Below are 22,993 nucleotides of genomic sequence, written 5' to 3' on the forward strand. Positions count from 1 at the left end.
CTTGTTTTTCTATTAATGTGTTTGACTATTTTGTGCAGGATTGTTTTAATGAAGGTGTGGAACAAGATAATTTAGAGAAGACGTTAGTGCATAGCATTGCACATGGAAAACTTAATTATTCTGAGCACATTGAAGAAGAATTAATCCAGACAGTGGCAGCCCTTGAGTCTCTTTCACCAATTCGCGGTAAGTTTTCTTCCTATTTTATTTCTCTTCCTACTTCTAACGAAAAAAATTCTTCCTTCTATGATTCAAGCACCCAAATTGGAGCTCAAACCGATTCCTGAACATTTGAAGTATGCATTTTTGGGAGAGGATGAAACATTACCGATCATCGTATTATCACAACTCACAGCAGAAGAGGGGGAGAAACTGATCCGGGTACTAAAGGATCACAAAACTGCCATAGCTTGGAGCATTGCAGATATCAAAGGTATAAATCCAGCTACATGTATGCATAGGATTTTGTTGGAGGAAGGTGCAAAATCAACAAGGGACGCTTAACGCTGTTTGAACCCACTCATGAAGGAGGTCGTCAAGAAAGAGGTTATCAAACTTCTTGATGTTGGCATCATATATCCTATCTAGGACAGCAAATGGGTAATCCCTGTTCAAGTAGTTCCGAAGCGATCCGGAGTCACAGTTGTTAAGATTGAAGCTAGTGAGCTAGTGCCTACACGTTTGCAAAATAGTTGAAGAGTCTGTACAAACTATCGGAAGATAAACAGCACCACACGCAAAGAATTCTTTCCAGTTCCATTCATTGATCATATGTTAGAAAGTTTAGCTGGTTATTCTCATTATTGCTCTCTTGATGGATATTTTGGATATAATCAAATTGCAGTTGCTTTGGAGGATCAAGAAAATACGACTTTCACATGTCCATTTGGCACATTTGCATACCGAAGGATGTCGTTTGGACTTTGGAATGCCCCAGCCACATTTCAAAGGTGTATGGTAAGTATCTTTTCTGATATGATTGAGAAAATAATTGAAGTGTTTATGAATGATTTTTCAATTTATGGTCATTTTTTTTATACATGCCTACATAATCTGTCCCTAGTTTTAAAACGTTGTCAAGAAACTAATTTGGTCTTAAATTGGGAAAAATGTCATTTCATGGTTTCTCATAGATTAGTTCTAGGGCATATCATATCTGAAAATGGAATTGAAGTTGATAAATCTAAAGTAGAACTTGTTAGTTCTTTACCCCTCTTTACTACTGTCAGGGAGGTTCGTTCTTTTCTTGGACATGCAGGTTTCTACCATAGGTTTATGAAGGACTTCTCAATGATTTCTAGACCCTTGTGCCATTTGCTTCAAAAGGATGTAACATTTGATATGAATGAAGAGTGTGTGGTAGCATTCAACAAGCTTAAGGAGTTGTTATCCACGGCTCATGTGATCATGCCACCAGATTGGAGTTTACCTTTTGAGTTAATGTGCGATGCTTTAGACTATGTCGTCGAAGCAGTTCTAGGACAACGTGTCAACAAAGTGCCACATGTCATCTATTATGCATCATGAACACTCAATGATGCAAAGTTGAATTATTCAACAACAGAGAATAAGCTTCTAGCTGTTGTATTTGCTTTAGAAAAATTTAGATCTTATCCGATTGGAACTAAAGTTATTGTGCTTTCTGACCATGCAGCTTTGAAGTTACTCACAAAAAAAGATGCAAAAAACGCGACTCATTCTATGGATACTTCTGCTTCAAGAGTTTGACTTGGAGATTAAGGATAAGAAAGGGAGTGAGAATGTTGTAGCAGATCATCTTAGCAGACTTGTGCATTCTAACACAGAGGAAGATCTCATCCTTTTACGTGAGAGTTTTCTGGATGAGCAATTGTTTTCATTAAAGGTCACTAACCCTTGGTATGTAGATATTATCAATTACAAGGTCACCAAAAAGATTTCGGATGATTTTCCACGTGCTCAGAAAGATAAGCTTGTCAAAACCACCAAATACTACGAGTGGGATGATCCTTATTTGTGGAAATATTGCCCTGATCAATTGATTAGAAGGTGTGTCCCTGAATCTGAGTTTAAATCTATTCTAACTTTTTGTCATTCTTATGCATGTGGCAGTCATTTTGGAGCAAAGAGGACAACCCTTAAGGTGTTAAAGAGTGGTTTTTATTGGCCTAATTTATTTAAAGATGCATACGAGTTTTGTGCAACATGTGATTGTGGTAACTTAGGCCCAAGAAATCAAATGCCACAAACCCCTATTTTTATTGTTAAGATCTTTGATGTGTGGGGCATTGATTTCATGGGACCTTTTCCATCTTCAAATGGTCTTCTTTACATTTTATTGGCTGTGGATTATGTTTCTAAATGGGTGGAAGCGAAAGCCACCAAAACTAATGATTCAAAAGTTGTTTCAAATTTTATTAAGACTAACATCTTTGCAAGATTTGGGACAGTTAAAGCAATCATTAACGATGGAGGGAGTCACTTTTGCAATCGAACATTTGAAGCGTTGCTTAGGAAGTACAATGTCACACATAAGGTGTCTACACCTTACCATCCGCAAACTAGTGGTCAAGCAGAAGTATCAAACCGTGAGGTGAAGCAAATTTTGGAGAAAACTGTGAGTCCTTGTAGGAAGGATTGGAGCATGCACTTGAACGATGCATTGTGGGCTTATAGGACTGCCTACAAGACTCCTATTGGAATGTCCCCATTTCGGATAGTTTATAGGAAACCATGTCATCTTCTAGTAGAGTTAGAACACAAAGCTTATTGGGCGATCAAAGCCTACAACATGGACATGAGTGTTGCCGGACAGCAAAGGAAGCTTCAATTGAATAAGTTAGATGAAATCCGGAATGATGCATATGAGTCTAGTCGAATATACAAGGAGAAATCAAAGGCATTTCATGACAAGATGATATCAAGGAAGAGCTTTGCCATTGGACAGAAAGTTCTTCTATTTAATTCTCTCCTTCAGTTATTTCCAGGTAAGCTTCGTTCCCGATGGGTTGGTCCGTCTATTATAACTAATATTTTTCCTCATGGTGTAGTGGAAATCCAAAGTGCGAAGACCGGAAACGTGTTCAAAGTGAATGGGCATAGACTCAAACCATATTACGAGTCTTTTGCGGAGCATGATGTGGAAGTTGTACCCCTCCAAGAACCATCTCCCCTTGGATGATTACTCTTGGTACCGTCCGGTTGCGGACGTAAAAGCAAGTGCTTATTGGGAGGCAACCCAATATTTCTATTCATCGTCATTTTATGTCATTTTCAAATTTTCGTTTTCTTTTTTCTGAATTTTCTTGCGTGCTAAACTAAATTATTTATTTTCTTTGTAGGAACTTTTGGTTATTTCCACCCTGGAGTTTATTGCAAAATTGAAGTTTGGGGGTCATTGTTTGATTTTACTGCAAATTGGGGAAGTTTTCAATCCAAATGCTTTATTTTGTTTCTTATTATTTTATTTTATTTTTATTTTATGCATTATTGTGTTTTCTGACATTGGGGACAATGTCCAATTTAAGTTTGGGGGTAAGGATTGAAAAAATGACCAAATTGAAAATTTTCGTCCCTTTGACTTAGAACTGGTTTCATTTGTTTCCTTGTTGTTGCTTTTTGTTTTGTTAATTAGTTTTGTTGACTCTAAAAAAAATAAAAAATAAAAACCCAAAAAAAAGAGAAAATTTGGAAGATGTGAAATTCCAAAAAAAATAGTCTTATTTTCTTTATTGTTTTGAATTAGATTTTGTTAGTTTCCCGACCCAATGATATAATTGGATTGAATTTGAACCACGGTGATCAAGAACTTAGTAAGCATGTGTTGGGTGAAATTCCTTATTCTCTTGTTAGCCTTGTACATATTTTATCATCTTTGAAAAACCAAATGTACATAGCCTTTTGATGTGAAACTAAAGCATGACTTCAATCTTCATATGTGAATATAGTGACCATATACAGCCTATGTGAGTTTTTGAGCCTATTGAAAGTGTGTGCATTTTTCATACACTTCTATTCTTTCATGTGTGATGAACTTATGTGACTTACATCTCTAGAACTTGCGTAACGATCATTCGAAATGTTTGTCATTGATTGCATGAACTTGAAAATGATAGAGGAATTAGGTTTATCACCATGGCCCAAATAAGCATGTTTCCTAAAGAAAAATGATATCATTAGATTGCCAATTTGAGCCGTATATGTTGAGCCTTTTATTTCTTATCACCAGATATGTCTACCCTTATACCTTACACCTTTTTCCTTACCCTTTCCAAGCTAGCTAGTGAGCAATTTGAGATTGTCTTATGAGAAATGTTTGTGAAGTACTTTGAAGGAGTTTAGCAAAAGAATAAGTGTTGGGGTATTTCATGTTTGTATTTAGTTATGTGCGAAAATTGGTTCTAGAAAAAAAAAAAAAAAAAAAAAAAGAAGAAGAAGAAGAAGAAGAAGAAAAAGAAAAACTGTATACAAAGCAAATAAAAAGGTTTTTAAGTTTCAGTTTGGGGGTGTGGTTGGAGGTATTAGTAGAGTGGTTGGAGAGCTTGAGTTCTTATAGATCTCAACAAGAGAATTGCTTGCAATGTAGCTTGGAACTTGTGTTTACCTATCCTTTCATTTATATAACCCTCTCCCTAAGCCTCATTATATCCAATAAAAGTCCTCTTGATTTTAGTTTTGCAATTATGATCGTGGAGATGAGATCTTTATGCAAGCTTATGGTAGATCTTTCATATTTGATTCTTTGAGTGAAACATGTTAAACTAAACATATGTGTGATTGAGTATATGTCCCGTGAGAAGGTCACTAGTTTGCATGTGGTGTTTTAAAAAAAAACAAAAAAAACTTGAAATTGCATTAGCATGGCTATTACACACACTACACTTCAAGGATGATTAAAAGGTCGTTGTTAACATTTGAATAAGGAAGATGAGCTTGGATTAGCTTGTTTGGTGCTAACTAAGGTTCTTGATGATTTGTTTTCTTGAATGAAATTCTATGAGGGTCACATAGTGGGGAGCTAATGTCTTTCATGTTGCTACTTTTTCATGTTTTCTTTGTTTTGCTCGAGGACTAGCAAAAGCTAAGTGTGGGGGTATTTGATAAGCTAATATCTATATATATTTTATATCATATTCACTTGTCTTTTCTTAGTTAGTTCCTTATATTTTTTAGCTATTTACTTTGTTTTTGTGTTTTGTAGGATTTGTCAAGCAAAGAAAAGAAAAATAGCACAAGTGAGATTTTAAGTAACAAATTCGTCAAAACTGCCTATGCAGATTAGCTGACTTTGGAAGCAAGTTGCAGACAGGTCAGAATGAATTGGAGAATGAGCCTTATATGCTTGGAAAGCTACGGATGTCTATTTTCTAGAATATTTTGCAGATTGTTAATATCATTTTTCTAGAAGAAGTCATGGCCATTTTAACACTGAAACGTTCCCAAGAGGCTGAGCAGTTTGTAACTGACAAGAAAGCATTGAAAGCAATAAATCCAATAACCCTAGCAGCCAAAATTGATGCAGCCAAGAACAAGTCAATTGACACCTATTCAAACATCAGAAGAAATGGAAAATTAAGTGGGAGTAATGGGTGTATAAAGGTTACCTAAAGAGTTACAATTGTTTTACCATTTCCTCTCACTTATTGTCATCACTAAATGGCTGTTAGTGGGGTGAGTTATGGAAACAAAACTGGGGCAACAGGTAAGAAAAAAAAAAGGTTGCAAGTTGCAGCAGCAAAGAGGGAAGAAAAAGGAGAAGAAAAAAAAAAGATAGAAAAAAAAGGAAGAAAAAGATAGGAAAAAAAAAAAGAAGGAAAGGAAGGAAAAAAGGCAAGGCTGCTGCGTTGGGGAAGGAAGGAAATGAAGGAGGAAATCTTGGCATTCTCTTCTTTTGGTTTTATCTTCTCAAACCCATGTCTTTCTTTTGGTTTTATTTGAGAATAATGTGTGACTAAATTTTTAGTAGTTAGGGGCTGTTTTGAAGCCCCGAATATGATTGCAAGTTTGTTATGACATTTCGTTCGAATTATTTTTATGAATGGATGAAAATTGGTTCACTACTTGTCTCATTGATGAATTCTTTATGTGTTTTCTACGGATGCATACTTAGTAAGCATATCTAGGATTCTAATGCTATGAATATGTGTGTGCTTGCCCTTGTCAAATGACGACCTACATATGTTCTAGAGTACTACTTGTTAATTGCGATTAACATGTGAACCAATTTCTAGGATAAGTAAGATAACACTAGTACTTACGATGCCTTGTGATGACTCAAACTCTTTTCGTTCTCAATGATTTTTATTTGTTAAATCTATGAACACGCCATTCTAGATTGCATGTTAGAGACTAAGTTAAGTTGAAAACGCCATTAGCTTAACATACTACATAAAAAGAGTAATAGGTTGAGTTCTAATATTGAGCCAACTTGAGCATATTCATCCGGAAATAGAAAAAATTTGAATGAAACATAACATGTTTGCATGATTATTTGGTGGTGGATAGCAATTCCCCTAACTCGTTTTTCTTAATTTGTGAACTTCTTAAAATATGTTTTTGCCCTGTTTTTGTTCGATTTAATTTAAATAGCAAATCAACTCCAAAATTCCCAAAAATTTGTGTGAGTGTAGCTCTGTGTGTCTAGTGTTTCATATAAAATTTCGTGAACTTTAGATAAGTATAAGTCAGTCTAATAATTATTTTTCGGTGGCTGGTCAGTAGGGACAGTAACCCAGTTTTTGTGATATTTTAAGTAGTTCGATAAAACAATCTTCTACTGGAAAAACCCTTATTTTCATATGCTACAATTGACGAATCTTAGTGTTAATAAGGAAAATCATTAGGACATTTGTGTGCTACTTTGTGGTGTGCTTTTAATCCTATCATAATGTCATTAAGTATAAATATATATATCCTAAAACTTCCGCAAACAATACACTTCTTCCACCATAGGAACGAGGTATATAGTGTGTTAACTTCTTTGAATCCTACCCAACTAGTTTGCCTATTGAACATAGACCATGGGATCTCTAATCAACTAAGGTAGGTTTCCACCCAATTGATTCATTAGTTATGTTGGTTTTAGCCTCATTCCCCTAAATGATCAACTTACTCTCTAGTCAAATTAACCTTTAATATTTGGTACCATTTAGGTTGATTATTTCTAATGTTGGCCAAAATATTCCATCATGCATGGAACAAATTTCATTGGAGAGTCATTGAAACATATGTTCGAACGTAGTAATAAGTAATTTGCTAGGAAGTAGACTTCTCTCACATTTAAGGTATTTGAAGAGATCTCTAACCTTTCACACCTTAAAAGTCATTCATAATAAGAGATATTACTTATTATCTCTTTTACATGCAAATTACTCTTTCTAATTTGTTCTTTGCCTTATTTGCAAACCATCACAATACATGCATAGGATTATACCCTACAAAATTTTGAAGCCAATATGCTTCCTATCCCGATTGTGCAAGTACTTTCGTTTGAGGATTTTCTTATTTCACTGCATGTATTTCCACTTATGTACTTTGATTTCACATTGTAAAAAATTCAATTAGTTAGTATCATTGAATTTATCTAGTACATATGGATGCTCTTAACTATGAATAACACAACCCAATGACTATGTGCATCCAATTCATATGCTTACTTAATAATCATCATCTTGTCTAATTCAATTATGTATGCTTACTGAATAAGCAGCATTTCCGTGTCTAGTCATTCCTTTTACGAAAAACCCCGACACTTTAACTCATTGGTGTAAGAGGAAATCCTTCATGCCCTCATGCCCAATTATTTGATAAACTCAAATGTCGAAAACACCTAGAACTGAAATTTAAATATGGACTTTATTCCATAAGAAACATCTCAGTTTGGCAATCCTATTCATTTACTCATCTCACTTCTTTCTCCGGCTTTGTCCAAAACGAGCACCCGCCAACCCACGTACATATGCTTTTCTCAAGAGCTTCAACTTCAAGGCTGGTGGTGACTAATCGGAGAGGTTAAATGCACTGCCAAACGTAGACAATTCACATGACATGCCTTTCCTTTGAAGTTTGAATCTCACATGGCAGATTCATCTTTCCATTTTTTTTTCTCACCACATTACATGGGCAGAAAGCATTTTCCCAATGATATGCAGAAACCGATGGACCAAAATTCAGCTAGGGATTTAAGCACTTAACCCTAATCCTGGCTTCAATAATCTCCAATGATGCCACAATTTGCATCTTCCCCTATCAAGACATGATTTGTCTTATCATGAAGCCACTCAATCTTCCATTTTAAATAATGGGATTCTCTTAACTAATGTAATACTGCATATCAGTTTGATTTTCTTAATGGAATCACTTCATAAAAACATGGTCAAGAAATCAATTTTAATAAGCGTAATGGTTAGCGAGACTGGACCCCAGGTCCTCATCATTGAAATCTGTTGTACCATTAGGCTTTAGTATTTGGACCTCATCCCCTGATGTATGTAGGAGGTGAAGGGAACTTTATTCTATGAAAGGATCCTTCACCCTCATTTTATGGGGAGCAGAGGATAACAAAGAGAGCAAATTCTAACCTCTATAATCTCTATGTACATTGTAACCCACATTTAACATAGTGAAACCATATCGACACTAGTATGAACGTAACTTCAACTTGGGATGAACCACAATATATCTTTGTGTGATTCACGATCGGATTTATATTGATCCAAGATCGACCCAATTTTGTGACGTTGTCTGTGGGAATCGATATGAAAGCTATGTCGATTTTCCCTCATCTCTCCATTGTGTAACCAGCACAACCACCATTGTCCACCGTGAAATCCACACAAACCCAAGAAAGCCTAGCTCGTGTTCCTTTCTTCCTCTTTCAGGAATCTACTAAGGAAGCTGAGAAGCGGTTCCTTCTCTCTCTGTGGTTCTAAACTGCTACTGCTTCCTCAACACCCACCCATTTTGATTTAAAATTAGGAATTAGGGATTTAGGGTTTGCCATCAACGTACGAAACAAAAACACCCACTCATTATTTTTGGGAATTTTTGCGGGTCATAAGGATGAGGCTGCAGACCCGATCAAGCCCCTTCTTCCAAATCGCAGCCGTTGCTCACCCAAGTTGTAACTTGCAGCCGTGACCAGCTCGTGGGTATCGGCTTCCCTCCAACCACGCCACCGTGGGTCGGCCTACAAAACCCAGGCGAAACCGTCGGCATCAAACCCAGGTCGAGGTCGCTGAGCTATTGGCGGAATTTCGTTCGTCTACTGGCAACGCCGCCACCACCAATGGAATTGGGGGACTCAGATTGTTATTCACACTCAACCAGAGCGACGTCGGTGCTGCAAGCTCGTCAGAGGCAGCTCCTTTGAAATTTCTAGCCATGCCGTACATGTTGTCTGGGAAAAACTCACGAAGAAGATAAGAGCATCTTTATCTTCCTTTATTTTTTAACTTTCTCAATTATTTTATATTGATTATTTAAATATTTTATTATAGTTATTTTCATACATGACTACTGCTATGCCATCGTTTACCATGCCGGGTCACATCATATACCACCATTACTACTTTTATTATTTTATTACTATTATATAAACTGCACTATTGCCTAAATGAACGAGATGACATGTTATAATATTATGTTTTACATTATTATTAAGAAATTTTAACGAAAAGTTTCTGATTCTATTTACTTTAACGAAAAGTCATATTTTTCAATTCATTTTCATTAGTTTTCTTTATTATTAATGGTTTATCACATGACTATTTCCCATAACAAGTAGCAAGTCTGACCAAATTACACATTTTATTATTTGAATGTTAGGGTGACATAACTTTGGTGGTTCATGGCACGGTACATTATACAAAGTTATAGATAGATGAGCCATATGCTTATGGTGACAAAGATTTAGTCTGAACAGTGATCTTTTGTTTGACCGGACACCCGCTTGCTCTGACACTTGCTCATTTGGACACCTATGTGCTCAGACACCCATTCGTTCGGGCACTTACGAGATTGGACACCCACAAGCTTAGACATGTCTGAGCTCAGACCCCAACTCATGGACCCAACTCAAAGACCCTATGTATGCCCAAAACTCAAAGACCCGACGTGTGGCCAGTGGACCCGACACATACACCCAATATGCGAACCCGGCAAGCGGACCTGAGTCATGTCAAGAGTTTACTCATATTAAGCACACACTCACATATACGCATACTCACAATGAGGAACGCCACGAGCCGAGCCGTCTAGCCTCCAGCCGAGTAACCTCCTCGTCGCGAGCACAGCCTCTAGCCAAGCAGCCTTGCAACTTGTGCTACCTCTAGCTGAGTATTGCTTCACGTTGAGCACCGCCTCATGTCAAGTATCGATTCTGGACAACATATAGTCATTTCGGCCCGCAGATTTGAAATCTCCAGCCAAAAGACTATCTTGACTAAATACTTGAAGGACTCATGTTGTACCATACATTGACCTTAGTATTTGGGCCTCATGACCAAACCCATGATGTATGTAGGAGGTGAAGGAAACCCTTATTCTATAAAAGAGATCCTTTGCCCTTGCTTGGAGAAAGGGCAATGAATAGCAAAGGAAGCAAACCCTAGCCACTATAGTTTCCATGTACATTGTAAGCCACATTTAACATAGTGTAATGATCATCATATCGACACCAGTGTCGACGTAGCCCCAACTTGATATATCTTTATGTTCTTATGCGTTTGTGTGATTTACAGTCGGATTTACGTTAGTCCAAGATCGACCCGATTTTGTGCATCAATAAAATCAAACAATCATACCAATTAAAAACAACCATACCTGTTCACCTTGGCTTGTCATCACGGACACAAACTCTAAAGGACAGAGAGTGTTTTTTTTTTTTTTTTTTTTTTTTTTTTTTTTTTTTTTTTTTTTTTTGGGATAAAGGACTTATAGTTTAATTTATACATACTGGTATGTTTGCACCAACAGACATGAGTATAAACTTGTAAACCTAGAAAATTATTGTCAGTACAAACACGTAATAACAAAATATAGTCATACAATACGTTCTAAAGAGTAAGAGAAATTATTTCCAATATACCAGCGTAAAGTTTTGGTGAATCATTTTGCAAAGAGAGGCTCTGAATTACACAAATTTATCATGTGCTGTATTCATAACCCACACAAGATTATTATAATCCATCACAAAATTATAAAGTGATGACCGGTTATATTATCCAAGTGATATAACTGGCTCAAGGCAAAGGAATTTTTTCATTTTAAATAATAGTTATATAATCAGATGTATATTTGTTTTAAGAAAATTAATCATATAGAAGTATGAAGATAAACTAAAAGGATTTTCTTATCTGTGAGATTTCAGCCAATAGAGGTACGAGGTAGGCAGTGCTTCACCGGATTTATGGCGCTGAGCTTTCTACCGACATGAGAGCTTCTCGTGTTAATAACGTGCTGTGAAATTAAACATATGTGTGCAGTGGAATATAAAGTGTAAATATGACACAATATTTACGAGGTTCGGTAAGTGTGCCTACATCCTCGGGCAACAGTAGTACTTTCTTTCATTATCTCAAATAATAGGAGTACAAAATAACTCTCATTGTTTTCTCTTTTCTCTCTTGCCTAGCTCACAATGACGAAGCTACAAAGGGATAATGAGGGGCGGCGGCCCCTCCGCTCGTCAGAAATCGCCGAGAGCGAGGATTCCACCCCTCTGATCTTTCGAGCCTGTCAGAATCTAGTTTTGCTTCTGGTTTGCAGCGCTTTGTTGATACTGCGTAATTTTTTTTTAATACCTAGCCCCTATGATCTTTTTGGCAGAACTTGTGGTCGTCTTTGGAAGGTTTGATGTTGCCCTACAGCAATATGCCGCATGTCGGTTGTAGAAAGTTGGAACTTAGACGGAGAAAAAGAGAGAGTGCTAGAGAGAGAGAGTGTTCAAACTTACACGGAGAGGATGAAGTGAAAACAAGATAGGAAAGGATGGTGGATGCATAGAACACGTGGGTTCTAGAAAATTGATATTAGTTTAAAGATGTTTAAATATTGTAGTCTTAACGGGGTTGAATGGGATATACAATAACAAAATAGTAATTACAATAACAAAATAGTAATTTTAGAAGTAAAAAAAAACTTGTTTTTTTTTGGCAAGTATTTGACGTGGCACAGTTTTTTATTGTGAAGAATGGAAAATGCATCATATTCTCTATTGGAGCCAACATTATTTAAATATGCATGTTTGGAATGTGGGAAAGCTAGTTAGTGTATAAGCTTCTTATATTAGTATTAATGTTACTGATTATAATTACTTCGGTGAATAGAGTATTTTTTTGCTATGAATATTTTCAAAACACTAATGCATAACAAAATGAGAGATCAATGATTGAGTGATAGCTTGATTGTTTACATTGAGATATATGTTTTTGCTTTTATTAATAATGAGCCTATTATACGATGTTTCCTTGACATGAAAATCATCGGCAACAATTGTAACTTCTTTATATTGATGCATTATAAACAACATTAATATTGTCAACTATCTAAAAGGATTTGATTGTCTACATGTTTCTGGACTTTGTACAATTTTAAATTCCACCCCTCATCCCGACTATTCCTAGCTTCGCCACTACTGGCTCACTGGTATTTTCTCCTGCATATCTCTTCTTTCTTTTCTTTCTTCCTTTCCTCTTTTCCTTCATTTCCTCTGTTTCTTTCTTTTCCTTTCATACACTTATCATGCTCTCATCCATGAGAGTCCTCCAAAGTGCAAGTCCTCATCTCTTTTGTGTGAACATGTGGGTTCCCATCTCATCTTTTGATCTCAACTCGTATTGCCTACAATCAATCCTCTTTAGACATCTAGACCCCCCTCAGATCTGACTGATTTAACTCGGCCTTGAGTAAGCAGGTCTCATTACTTTCCCCAACCCCTGCTTTGAACTCCATCCGGTTGAATCTCATCCTACCACCCACCATAAATCCCTGCCCACTAGATTAAGTTCTCAAATTTGAATTGATTAACTGGCTCTTTAGGGTAGTGGGGAATTTAACTCTGGTATCTACCCTAGTCGCTGGCAAGAAAAAGTTATGGCGAGCTATAGATATGGAAAAACCGGCAAAAACAAGGGGAATAATTGTCCCCAAACAACTCCGGCAATAAATGTGGGAATAGTGGACATAACTACCTACGGGTCAACAATTAAAAGCTCCAGGAATTTGTTTTCCACCAGAAACAGGTACTTCAACTAACAATTCTTGTTGTGATTTTGGTATACTTCCAACAGGAACAGCTAAAATGAGCTAGGAGGAAAAAGGAGACTATTTACCCAACTTCAATTTTGGGGAGGGCTTCTACTGTCTATCTCTCGTACACATCTGTTCAAATAGACCAACCTATACGTTATGCCAAGAGACAAACGGCACACCAAGAAATGGATGAGTTGGTGGTCCATCTAGAACAATCAATGGATCTGTCGTCAATGGAACAAGGAATGAAATTGGTGGGTGCGGATCTGGTGAACAAGAATTTGAACAAGTGGGGGTCAGGAATATTCTACGATCCTCTTGGAGAGAATCTGGGGAGGTAGAAATAAAGTGGGTAAGAGAGAATACTTTTATCATAACTACCCAAGATGAAAGCATAGCAACAAAAACTCTGACCCAGGTACCATGGATAGTGATGAAACAGAACTTTTCTATCAAGAGATGGCCTTCAGAACTTGCCTTACAGGAAGTTAAGATAGAGTTGGTCCCGTTTTGGGTACAAATCAGGGGGTCCCCCTATGCCTTACCTTGGAAGCAAATGTTCGAAGATTTACAGAGGATATTGGGGAGTTTATTAAGCTCAAAGATCCGGCCAAAGCTCGAGGATTTCTTTGAGCTAAGATCACTATCAACATCACGAATCCTCTAATAAATGGATGTTGGCTGGGAAGGGAGAGCAATAAAGATACTTGGGTGGAGTTTCATTATGAACATCTGCAAGACTTTTGTTACTGATGCGAAAAGATAGGTCACGCGAATAATGACTGTTCGTAATAGCTAAACAAGGGAGGTACGGCTGGCTTTGGAGAATGGACCAAAACGGCTCCAATTCGGGACGTGGTGGAGACTAATAGACCTCTTACTATAGGTGTGGGGGAAAGGAAACTTGTAGGTGCAGTGAGAATTGGCCCAAAGCCAACATCCCAGAGAAATGTGAGTGCTATAGGGTCGGAAAAGAATGGGAAAGATAGTAGCAACAATGGAGCCCGACCATAGAGATATGTCATTTCAATCAAACAAAGGGCGGAAAAGATGGCATAGGTGTCAAAGAACTGTGGATGGGACGAATAGCCTTCCACCTCAATGGATAGTACCCCACAGAATAAGCCAGGTTTTTCTGGGCTATGGGCCTCTATGCTCCCCACAACCACCCATCGATAGGGGAACAAGCAGACGGTCATGATTCAAGAGATCAATGAAGAAAACTCTACCTTACCGAGTGGAGAAGATCCTGGTCCTAATACAGTTGTGGCCCACATGAAGGAACTGACGGATCCTAATAGTGAAGAGACTGAGGCCAGCCATATGAAAAGGGAAGCAGACCTCCAACATCTAGAAATGGCGCCATCTCCACAGAAGAAGATCAAGTGTATCAAAAGCAAGAAAGAAAGAAAAGGAAAAGTGGCAGAGAAGATGAGAAAAATGAGTATCAAGGAAAGATGTTTAATGATGGAAAAAACTATTTATATTGAAGAGGAACTGCAAGAAATCCTAATTGAGTATCAGGACATGTGGGATTACATAGATGAGGCCTCAGAACTAGAGAAGAGAGTGATCCTGGCAAGAAGAGTGGGCAATCTGTCCAGGGTGGTGGTGGCTGGCTTGCAATAACCGCACACTCTCCATGAAACACTTATTTTGGAATTGCCGTGGTCTTGGGTCAAACACGATAGTTCGAGCCTTACATGGGCTAATTAGAAAGCATAAGTTCTCTATGATCTTTCTATCGGAGATAAAATGAAGGATCATAAAATTGATGGAGTGAGGAGGCATATAGGGTTTTCGAGTGGGTTTAATGTGCCTCCAATCGAGAAGGCTGGTGGGCTAAGTTTGTGGTGGGATGATTCGGTGGAGGTTTAAGTTACTTTTTCTTCAAATAATATTATTGATGTGTGGATGCGCGAGGTTGGTGAAGCTGTTTTTTTTTTTAGGTTGGATGAACTCTCTGTTCACTCCGTTGAGTATCCCTTAGCTTTGCAGAGGTGACCTTAATGAATTCATCTGGGATTCTGAGAAGTTGGGAAGGACTGAGGTTTTATATAATCGGCAACGATACTTGGAGGATTTCATGAACTCCACAGAATTAATGGATTTGGACTTCAATGGTCCAGCTTTTACTTAGATAGGCATTAGAAATAAGGAGTTGGTGGAAGAACGAATTGATAGCGGCCCTCTGGTAGGACTTATGGCTAAATACCATAGTTACCCATGAGACAATTTTAGGGTCGGGTCACTGTCTAATCATTACCTAAACTGATCTGGGGGTAAGAAGTAGTAGAAATTTGTTTCGTTTTGAAGCCTTTTGGGCAAAAGAGGAATAGTGTAAAGAGCTGGTGAGAAGATGATGGGAACACCAATAGGAGGGGAAGCTTCAGCTAGATGGCTATAGAAAATTAATGATTGTCACTCTCAACTAATCAAGTGGAGCCGAAACAAGTTTAAAATGAGGGGAAGGCAAATTGACAAACTTCTCGACCAACTTGGGGAATTGCAAAATAATTGGGGAGCAAACATTGTTGAGATCAAGGATAATTCCAGGAAAATTGATAGACTATGGGCACAAGAGGAATGCTATTGGCAGCAAAGGTCTCAGGTTAAATGGCTTCGGAAGGGTGATGCCAACACCATGTTTTTCCACCAATCTACTATGCAACAACGCGGGAAGAATAAAGTGCTGAAAGTTAGAGATGAGAACAAATCTTGGGAGGAGAACCCTAGTCGAGTACGGAAGTTGGTGGATGAGCATTTCATTAACATCTTCAGTCCCCCGCCGGGGGGGGGGGGGAGGAGTAGAGATTGGGGGTTAATCTTAGATTGCATTAACTCGACAGTTTCGGGGAGGTTGATTAAGTCTCTTATGTCATCGGTTTTGGAAATGGTGAAACATTGTGGGGGAAATCAATGACCTGGTTCGAGACATGGTGAATAGGGCAAGTAGCCCAAGTTGGCTCAATTCAACACATATTGTGTTGATTCCAATGGTGCAAAATTCGGAATCGGTGTTGCAATTCCGGCCTATAAGTTTATGCAACTATTCCTACAAAGTTTTATCAAAGGTTCTTGCAAATAGGCTTAAACCTCTTATGCCGGATCTTATCTCCCCTATGTAGAATGCGTTTGTTGTGGGAAGATAAATTCAGGATAATATTGGGATTGCCCATGAGCTTTTTCATTTCCTTAAACTTGGGAAGACAAAAGCAAGTTTGAACTTGGCATCAAGTTAGACTTGCATAAAACTTACGATAGGGTTGAATGGGACTTCCTCAGCATGGTTATGGATAAAATGGGGTTCAATGTTATGTGGCGGAAGCTTATCATAGGCTATGTTACCTCAGTAAACTTCACTGTCATTCCCAATGGACAACCTGGAAATAAGTTTGCTCCTTCAAAAGGTCTTCATTAAGGGGACCTTTTACCTTGATAGGAGCATATTTATGCTACTTAGTTATGTTGTTTCCTTGCATTTAGTTACTTAATTACTATCTATTTTAGTCTTTTAAGCTATTTTCGTATGTTTTTAGGTCCTAATGGCAAAAGGAGCAAGAAAGTGCATTTTGAGGCTATTTGGAGCAGTTTTGGGCATGGATTGGATAGCTTAACAATGGAGCAAAGAGGATGGACGAAATTAAAGTCAAGAAGGGCTAGGAAAAGCTACAAATCTGGAGAAAGAAGTCCAAATGCAAAGAAGATAAGGAAATAGCAAGAAATAAGGAACCTTATCCAACCTTATCTTATCCTATCCTAACCAACCTTATCCTTTCCTAACTCTAACATTATCTTATCTTATCCTATCCTAATCTTTTCCTACCTTAATTCCAACTTCAAAGATGACTCATTTTCACATTAAATCACCTAAATATCAAGTTCTAGAAGCCCTATTTTCGTGCATTAAGTTTATGCCACATGTAACCCTTCTAGAAGTTCTAGAATCTGCCACAAGGACCATTCCTTGTCCTCCTTGGAGTCTGATTGAAAGTATCCTTGTTCTTTGGTGATTTGGAGTCCTAATTCCTCTCCTTTTCAGCCCAAATTCGTGCCTTCCCTTCACCCTATAAATACTTGATGCCACAACACTCAAAAACCACCACCCTCTACCACAAATTCACACCACACCATCCACCACACCTCAAGAGCCTAAATTCACACAAATCCCCATTGTTGGTAGCAAGGAAGGAAGGAGGAGCCACCTGGAGTGTTTCTAGGTGTATTCTATCTTTGTTTTTAATGTTTAAGATTAATTATCTTTGTTTTGTAAACATGAGGAGCTAAACTTGTTTTAGCTAGAGGAGACTTTGAAACCATGATTATATTTGCAATATGAATTGATTAATTTCAGTTGTGATTTCATAAATTGTGAATGCAATTTACTTAACCGTTTGATGGATAACTTATTCTTGTTTGTTGATTAAGGGTGCACACTTAATTTGCATGCTTGAATTTGGTGCTAGAATATAAGGGAGTTTCACATAATCGTTACAAACTTATATTCACAAGTAGTTAAGGTTGCTTTCACAATCATGTTAAGTAAATTCCTAGCATGAGTATCATGATGTCATAGTTACAAGTGCTTTGTCAATACTTATGATTTTCATAGAACGTAATGATCTTTGATTGTATCTCTATTATGATGTCATGTAGGGAACTTTTGAAGAATGCTTTGGGTTGTCGTATGATGTCATCCAATCCAATAACTAAAGGAAAATCTGAGGGTTAATTAGTGATGTCACGGTTAATCTGGGGTGTTGAGGTTCATGGTTTATCGAAAAAGCAACTGGAAATCAATTTGTGTTCAAATGTGTCATGTGTGGAAAAGAATCCTCTAGCTAGCTAATCACCCATCCATATACCCAAATTCGTTCATAACTTTGTCTAAGTTTAGTTTCTGTTTTGTTTTAATTCAAATTCGTCAAAACCAAAACCCCCTTTTGTTTTAAGTGTCAATTAGGTTAGAATCTGAGCTATTGTGTTTTTTTGAGTATTTTGAGTCAAAACCAATTCTATTTTCGTCCAAGTTGAGTCTTAGAGTCTAGTTTGAGTCTTTTTTATTGTTTTGTGTTGTTTAGAGTCTTTTAAGTTTGTTTTGAGTCATATAAGTTTAGTTAACAGTCTTTTGAGTTTGTTTAAGTGTTTTGAAGCATATTTTTGTATCTTTGAGTCAGTTTTCATTAGATTAGCAATCCCTCCTAATCCCCGGCTTAGAACGATCCCTACTTATATCTATACTACAATTGTCAAAAAGAAGGTTTAATTTGTGTGCTATTATATATCACATCAAATTTTTGTGGTTCCGTTGCCGGGACAAAAGGTCTTCATTAAGGGGACCTTTTACCTCTGTACCTATTCCTCATGGTTAACGAGGTCCTCTCTTGGATGATCCAAGTAGCTGTTGATAATAAGCTACTGGATGATGTAAAAATGAGTGTGCAGGGCCAGTTATTTCCCACATTTTCTTCGGTGATGACACACTGATCTTTCTTACGGTAGATAGGAAGAACTGTAGTAATTTGGTCCAATTACTTGAGGCATATTGCTCTGCCTCGGGACAAGAAGTCAATATGCACAAATCTAGTGTGTTCTTTGATGCCAATTTACCGACGAATGTTTTCGAGAAGTTGGGTGGTGTTATCGGCATGCCCGTGGTGACTGATTTGGGCACTTACCTTGGTGTCCCTGCCATCTAGGGTTGATTGAAGAGACGGGGTCTTAACTTATATGAAGGGTAGACTTATGGGGAAAATACAAGGATGGAAGCAAAGTACCTTGTCACAAGCGGGTAAGGAAGTCATGATTAGAGCCGTGGCTCAGGCCATTCCTACTTATCCTATGAATATTTTTAAATTTCCTACGGTGGTTTGCAATGAGATGGATGCAATGATATTGAGCTTCTGGTGGAGACAAGTTGGTGGGGAGCGAAAAATCCATTGGGTATCGAAAGACACCTTAGGCCTACCTAAGCAAATGGGGGGTATAGGCTTCAAGAGCTTTCAAGCGTTCAACGATGCATTTCTTACCAAGTAGTGTTGGCAATTGATTTGTGACCTGAGTTCACTTTAGGCTAGGGTCTTGAAGGCCTGGTACTTTCTAAACTGCTCATTCCTTGATGCTCGAAAAGAGAGTCGGGCCTCGTGGGCATGGACAAGCCTACTTATGGGAAATAATTTGTTGTTGCAGGGATCGCATTAACAGATTATGGGTGGGCAGGATGTTCAAGTCTAGGTGGATAAATGGATCCTATCCCTCCCTATGAGGCACCCCACTCCAAGCGACAATGTGACTAGAAATACTCGGGTGAGCTTTCTCATTTGTCTTGTAACTTGAGATTGGGATATCAACTTCCTTCATTCTTTCCTATTTGTAGATGAGCAATTAATAATTCTGGAGACGCAAGTTGGGGATCTTTTGGCCAGCAAACAAAAATGGAAGGTACTCGATCAAGTCAAGGTATCACTGAGCGCACTCGAGGTCTCTCTCCTTGATGGATCACTATCTTTCCTTTTCCCGACCAGTTTTGGAGCGGTTGTGAAAGGTTACTTGGAAGTTGAAAGTCCCCCCCTCGAAGATTCGCAACTTTATGTGGAAAACTTTGCATAATGCATTGGCGACGATGGCTGACTTGTTTAGAAGGAGATCCACCCCCTCCCCGACATGCCCAATCTGCCATAATCAGGATGAATCAGTTGAACACCCTTTCTTCCTCTATCCTTGGGTGGAGACAATTTGGTTTGGTGGTGTGCTAAACTATTAAATCGACAGAAATGGCATACCAACATGGGTGCTTTGGCTGCAATTTGTCAACAAATCCAATCTCGGGTCTACTGAGGAAAGATATTGGATGATGTTGCATGTGGCATTCACTTGCTGGCATATTTGGAAAACCAGATGTAACTTTGTGCTCAACCAAAAGGCTATTAACCCAACACAGGTTTTGATGGCAATATCTAACTCGGTGGGCGCATTTTCGGAAGCGACAAGTTTACCTCGGTATCTCCGGTGAGAGTGTTCATGTGACCGCTAGTTTCCTTCAACCTTCCCCCTTCTCAAAATCTGGCTTTGTTGGGGTTGTGATGCAAGCTGCGTGGGGCGTGTTTATGGCAGCGACAAGGTATTCAATCAGGGCACCAAATGTTTCGACGTCTGAAGCCATGGTGTTTCTTCGTGGGTGTAGGTTGGGTGCCTCCTTGGGTCACATATCGATAATCATTGAATATGATTCCCTTGAATCCATCTCTTGCTTATCAAATTTGATGGAAATTGGTAGTTGGGAGGCCTTTCCTACATTGGTGAAAGCCAAATACTTGGGGGAGTCCTTCCAAGACTGTCGCTGGTCTTAGATTCCAGGATCAACCAATATGGCAGCAGACTCACTAGCGTCGGCAAGAAATTCGGATATGTGTGATGTTACTTAGGTTGACTGACCCCCATCTTTGTTGGTGCATGTTCTGAACAATGATGGTTTACCTTGTCCTCATTAAGTTTTTGTATCAGCAGTGCAGGGGCGACGTTTTAGCATTGTTACAGCTTCTTCACTATTGTACCTCCCTACACTGCTTAGTTTTTTGCTTGCTTAGCTATGTGTTTGCCTCACTATAAGCTTTCCTTATACGTTGTGGCATCTTTGCCCTAAAAATAGATTTCCGAGTTTACAAAAAATAAAAAAAATAAAAATCCACAATGCCAAATGTTGAGATTCTATACACTTAAGCCAAACTTTTTTTACTTCCATTCTTCCATTTTATATTTGGTTGACCATATTTTTCAACTTAACAATCTTCCCAATGACTTTGTGACAACATTGTAAGTCATATTTAGCTACTTATTATCATGGCATCCACACTTCCATTTAAAAAAAATCTAAATTAGTAGGGGAAAAAAAAAAAAAAAAAAAAAGGCATCAGCGTACGAAACATTCGCACTCGCCCACTCCGTCTCTCGTGTTCCCTCTACTTGTCTTGCCTCTATACAACACCCGCACCCCTCACTCCATTTCTCACGCAATCTCCAGATCCAAATCTCAAACACTCCTCAGCTCCCTCTCTCTCTCTATCTCTCCCCTTTCTCTCTCCTCTCTCTGTGGCGGTGGCAGCGATGGGGTTCCCATCCAACGGTGCCGAGAAGCCGCTCAAGTTTCTGATCTACGGCCGCACGGGCTGGATTGGCGGCCTCCTCGGCAAGCTCTGCGAGGCCCAATCAATCGACTACGTCTACGGCTCCGGCCGCCTCGAGAACCGCAGCTCGCTCGAGGCCGACATCGCCAATATTAAGCCCACCCATATCTTCAACGCCGCTGGCGTCACCGGCCGCCCCAACGTCGACTGGTGCGAATCCCATAAGGTCGAGACCATCCGGACCAACGTGGTCGGCACCTTGACCCTTGCTGACGTCTGTAGGGAGCGCGGCCTGATCCTCATTAACTATGCGACCGGGTGCATTTTCGAGTACGATGCGGGTCACCCGCTCGGGTCGGGCATTGGGTTCAAGGAGGAGGACACCCCCAACTTTATCGGATCTTTCTATTCCAAGACCAAGGCCATGGTAGTCAATCTCGTTTGACCCTTTCATTTTTACCAATTTTCGTTTACATTGAAATTACCTATTTACCCTTGGTAAGATCTCATCGGGGTATCTTGGATCTAAAGACTTTACTGTTGGATCTGAATTGTTGTGAAATTTTGGATTAGAAACGTTGTGGTTTTTAATTGAACAGTTTTTTTTTTTTTTTTTTAACAAACGATATTATTAACATTACATAGTGAGGGAAATGTTAATTTAAATTCTTCTTTAGCGAGAATTGATACTAAAATCTCTACTTAGAGAAATACTACTAGACCGTAATACTAGATGGCAAAATAACAACAGTTAAATCTTAAAAAATGTTAAGGGGTCAATTAAAATGAGGCTTTTGCAACTTTTCACCTTCAAAATGAGACTTCCTACGTGAAAATAGTGAAAATAGTAAATGTGATACATATAGCATTAGTGCTACGAAAGTAAACTTTGTTGTAGAATTTTGAGCTCATTGCCGATTTTCAAACTTGATGTGTAAGAATGCTCAAAAAGTTGCTGTTACTAATTTTGACTACTTGATGATACTTGAAAGGTGGAAGATCTGCTCAACGATTTTGAGAACGTCTGTACTTTGCGTGTTAGAATGCCAATTTCATCCGACTTATGCAACCCCCGTAACTTCATCACGAAGATCACTCGATATGATAAGGTAGTTGACATTCCCAACTCCATGACGATCTTGGACGAACTCCTCCCCATTTCCATCGAGATGGCAAAGAGGAATCTCACGGGAATCTACAACTTTACAAACCCCGGAGTGGTCAGCCACAACGAGATCTTGGAGATGTACAAGGAATACATTGACCCCAGCTTCTCTTACAAGAACTTTACTCTCGAGGAGCAGGCAAAGGTGATTGTTGCTCCTAGGAGCAACAATGAACTTGACGCCTCGAAATTGAAGAAAGAATTCCCTAAACTCCTGTCGATCAAGGAATCTCTCATTAAGAACGTCTTCAAGCCAAACCAGAAGACTGCTACAGCTTAAAAACTTTTATGTTTGAATTTTTGGTTTCCATGTTGCTATTAATTGAATTCAGTTCATGTGATCTCTCCATTATACAGTTCCTTCTCCCTGGTAGCATTCATGTCGCCTCGTTTGTATTTGAATGTTGTATTTGAATTAACTCGATCAGTCAATAAACTGGTTGCAAGTGTTGCACCAAGTTCAATCCTTTTTCTT

The 22,993-nt window shown here is 38.5% G+C and overlaps 1 protein-coding gene across 1 annotated transcript; it reads left to right on the plus strand.

Annotated features, from left to right (window-relative positions):
* The first annotated feature begins 21,153 nt into the window (after positions 1 to 21,153).
* On the plus strand, positions 21,154 to 22,982 carry LOC137711243 (bifunctional dTDP-4-dehydrorhamnose 3,5-epimerase/dTDP-4-dehydrorhamnose reductase-like). Its single transcript, XM_068450471.1, has 2 exons — positions 21,154 to 21,780; positions 22,346 to 22,982. The coding sequence occupies exons 1-2, from the start codon at positions 21,334 to 21,336 to the stop codon at positions 22,796 to 22,798; spliced, it is 900 nt and encodes a 299-aa protein (XP_068306572.1). The 5' UTR covers positions 21,154 to 21,333; the 3' UTR covers positions 22,799 to 22,982.
* Positions 22,983 to 22,993: the final 11 nt, after the last annotated feature.

This window comes from Pyrus communis, chromosome 12 (assembly GCF_963583255.1).
Source record: "Pyrus communis chromosome 12, drPyrComm1.1, whole genome shotgun sequence".
Lineage (NCBI taxonomy): Eukaryota > Viridiplantae > Streptophyta > Magnoliopsida > Rosales > Rosaceae > Pyrus > Pyrus communis.

Bases quoted from the DNA above. Each gene is read 5' to 3' on its own strand.
- LOC137711243 (XM_068450471.1), top strand. From the start codon at position 21,334: ATGGGGTTCCCATCCAACGGTGCCGAGAAGCCGCTCAAGTTTCTGATC. The intron at 21,781-22,345 runs GTAGTCAATCTC...GATACTTGAAAG, and splicing joins ATTCCAAGACCAAGGCCATG to GTGGAAGATCTGCTCAACGA.